This window comes from Martes martes (genome assembly GCF_963455335.1).
Source record: "Martes martes genome assembly, chromosome: 12".
Taxonomy (NCBI): Eukaryota; Metazoa; Chordata; class Mammalia; order Carnivora; family Mustelidae; genus Martes; species Martes martes.
Genome location: NC_137900.1, coordinates 84,036,893 through 84,039,187, shown reverse-complemented (window position 1 = coordinate 84,039,187; position 2,295 = coordinate 84,036,893). Strand labels below are relative to the sequence as shown.

Here is a 2,295-nt window from a genome sequence, read left to right as displayed (position 1 = left end):
CTGATAATCAGAAGAAGTAGATGAGATGTTAAGCCAGGAGCTCCTGCTAGAGATAAAGAGAAATATCTCCTATTTATAAATGCAGTAGTGTGATGTTAAATGAATAAAAATAGCTCTCAGAGGAGCCTTGCTTTGTAGCATTTGACAATTACCATAGTGTAATTATTTCCAGTATGGCTGATTTCAATCTACCAAAGTGATGCCATTAAATGTGGAGTTGAAAGAGATGTTCACATTCAGCCTGAAACCAGTGCAAGCCAGCTTCAGCACACCACTGCATTAAAGAACCAGTACATAGAAGCAGATCATGATGTTAAATCTCCATGTCCTCAATGACAGCTTATAAAATACACAAGCAATAATTGGGCATATCTAAAAGGGGAAAAATAAATCCACAATTACAATTGTGCAGCATGTTTCACGTAAGATTTTGCACATATAAGAGATGATGAACAAGGAGGAAAAAATTAAGGATAAAGGATATTTAACAAACCAAGTAACAAAGTTGACATGGTAGACATATTAACAACACTATGACCGCAGAATGTATATTTGTTTTAAGTTACATAGAGTTCCAAATCATACTATAGTTTGAGGAGATATATCTCCATTGCATGACTGCAGTAACCGGATTTAGTGATTGTCACTTAAAAGTTAGCCCTCTTTACAAAGATTTCTAGGGCCTGTTTTATATCTTTGTTCCTCAGGCTATAGACGAAGGGGTTCAGCATAGGGGTAACTACTGTATACATGACTGAAGAAATTATGTCTTTGTCACTGAAGTCCCATGATGTGGAGAAAAAGTAAACACCTGCAAGTGTCCCATAATATAAAGACACCACAAAAAGATGGGAGCCACAGGTAGAAAAGGCTTTAAAGAGTCCCTTAGTAGAGGGGATCCTCAGGACAGTTGTCCCTATGCGGATATATGAGCCCAAGATACTACTCAAGGGCAGGATGAAAAGCACTCCTCCTTCAGTAAAGATGACCAGCTCATTGAGAGAGATGTCTGAGCAGCTCATCTTCAGGAGCACAGTGATGTCGCAGAAGAAGTGGGGGATGGTATTATCAGCACAGAAGGATAACTGGACCAAGAGCAGGGTGTGCAACAGGGCATGAATGCAAGAGAAGAACCAGGACCCAGCTATTAATGAGATACACAGTTCTTGCCTCATGACAGTGGTGTAGTGGAGTGGCTGACAGATGGCAACATACCTGTCGTATGCCATCACTGCAAGAAGGAAGTTGTCAAGACAACCAAAAAGTATGAAAAAATACATCTGAGAAATGCACCCCACATAGTGAATGGATTGTTGCTGAGTCTGCATGTTCATGAGCATCTTTGGAACTATAATAGATGAAAGGGAAATATCAGAGAGGGCCAACTGGCTGAGGAAGAAGTACATAGGGGTGTGGAGGCGAGAGTCCAGCCTGATGAGAAGGATGATGAGCAGGTTCCCCAGCACCGTGGTCAGGTACATGCCCAGGAACAGGGTGAAGAACACTCCCTGCTGCTCTGGCTGGATGGGGAACCCCAGGAGGAGGAACTCAGACACGCTGCTCTTGTTCTCCCTCCTCATGCTATTCTTATCTCTCTGGCAACTGGGGAAAATAGGGAAGGTCAGTCAACATGTCATAACATTTTAGTAAGTTCCTTTCTATAAAAATTCTTAATTTTAACTACCTTTCTGTTTATTTTTCACAACTGTTGGTGCATGAGATAATTTGTCCACCTCTAGCACTAATGATACATGAAACTGCACATTTACCAGTTTTTTTCTGAAAACAGCTAAAGGACAATTATTCTTTACTCAACAAATATTTATTGAAAAAAAGCTTTGTTCCATATTGAGTACACAGTGGTGAACAGGAAATAGGAAATCTCTATGTTCAAGAAGTCTATATCTTTATATCAAGCCAGGTTCAAACCCCAATAATTTACTAAGATCAAAATGTGAAATGGGCACCAGGAAAGAGGTATGCATCATTTCCTTTTAAAAAGGATGTGAAGAGAAATGGCCACAGTCACCAAACTGTGGAAAGAACCAAGATGCCCTTCAACAGATGAATGGATAAGGAAGTTGTGGTCCATATTATGGACCTACGGAGTATTATGCCTCCATGAGAAAGGATGAATACCCAACTTTTGTATCAACATGGATGGGACTGGAAGAGATTATGCTGAGTGAAATAAGTCAAGCAGAGAGAGTCAATTATCATATGGTTTCACTTATTTGTGGAGCATAAGAAATAACACGGAGGACATGGGGAGATGGAGGGGAGAAGGGAGTTGGG

General features: G+C 40.4%; 1 protein-coding gene across 1 annotated transcript; it reads right to left on the bottom strand.

The window, feature by feature from the left end:
* Positions 1–647: 647 nt before the first annotated feature.
* Positions 648–1,580, bottom strand: LOC308353539 (olfactory receptor 1J4-like; the record flags this gene model as incomplete). The annotated part of the gene is made up of 1 exon (XM_080820433.1): positions 648–1,580. One exon carries the CDS (start codon positions 1,578–1,580, stop codon positions 648–650), a length of 933 nt encoding a protein of 310 aa, XP_080676559.1.
* Positions 1,581–2,295: the final 715 nt, after the last annotated feature.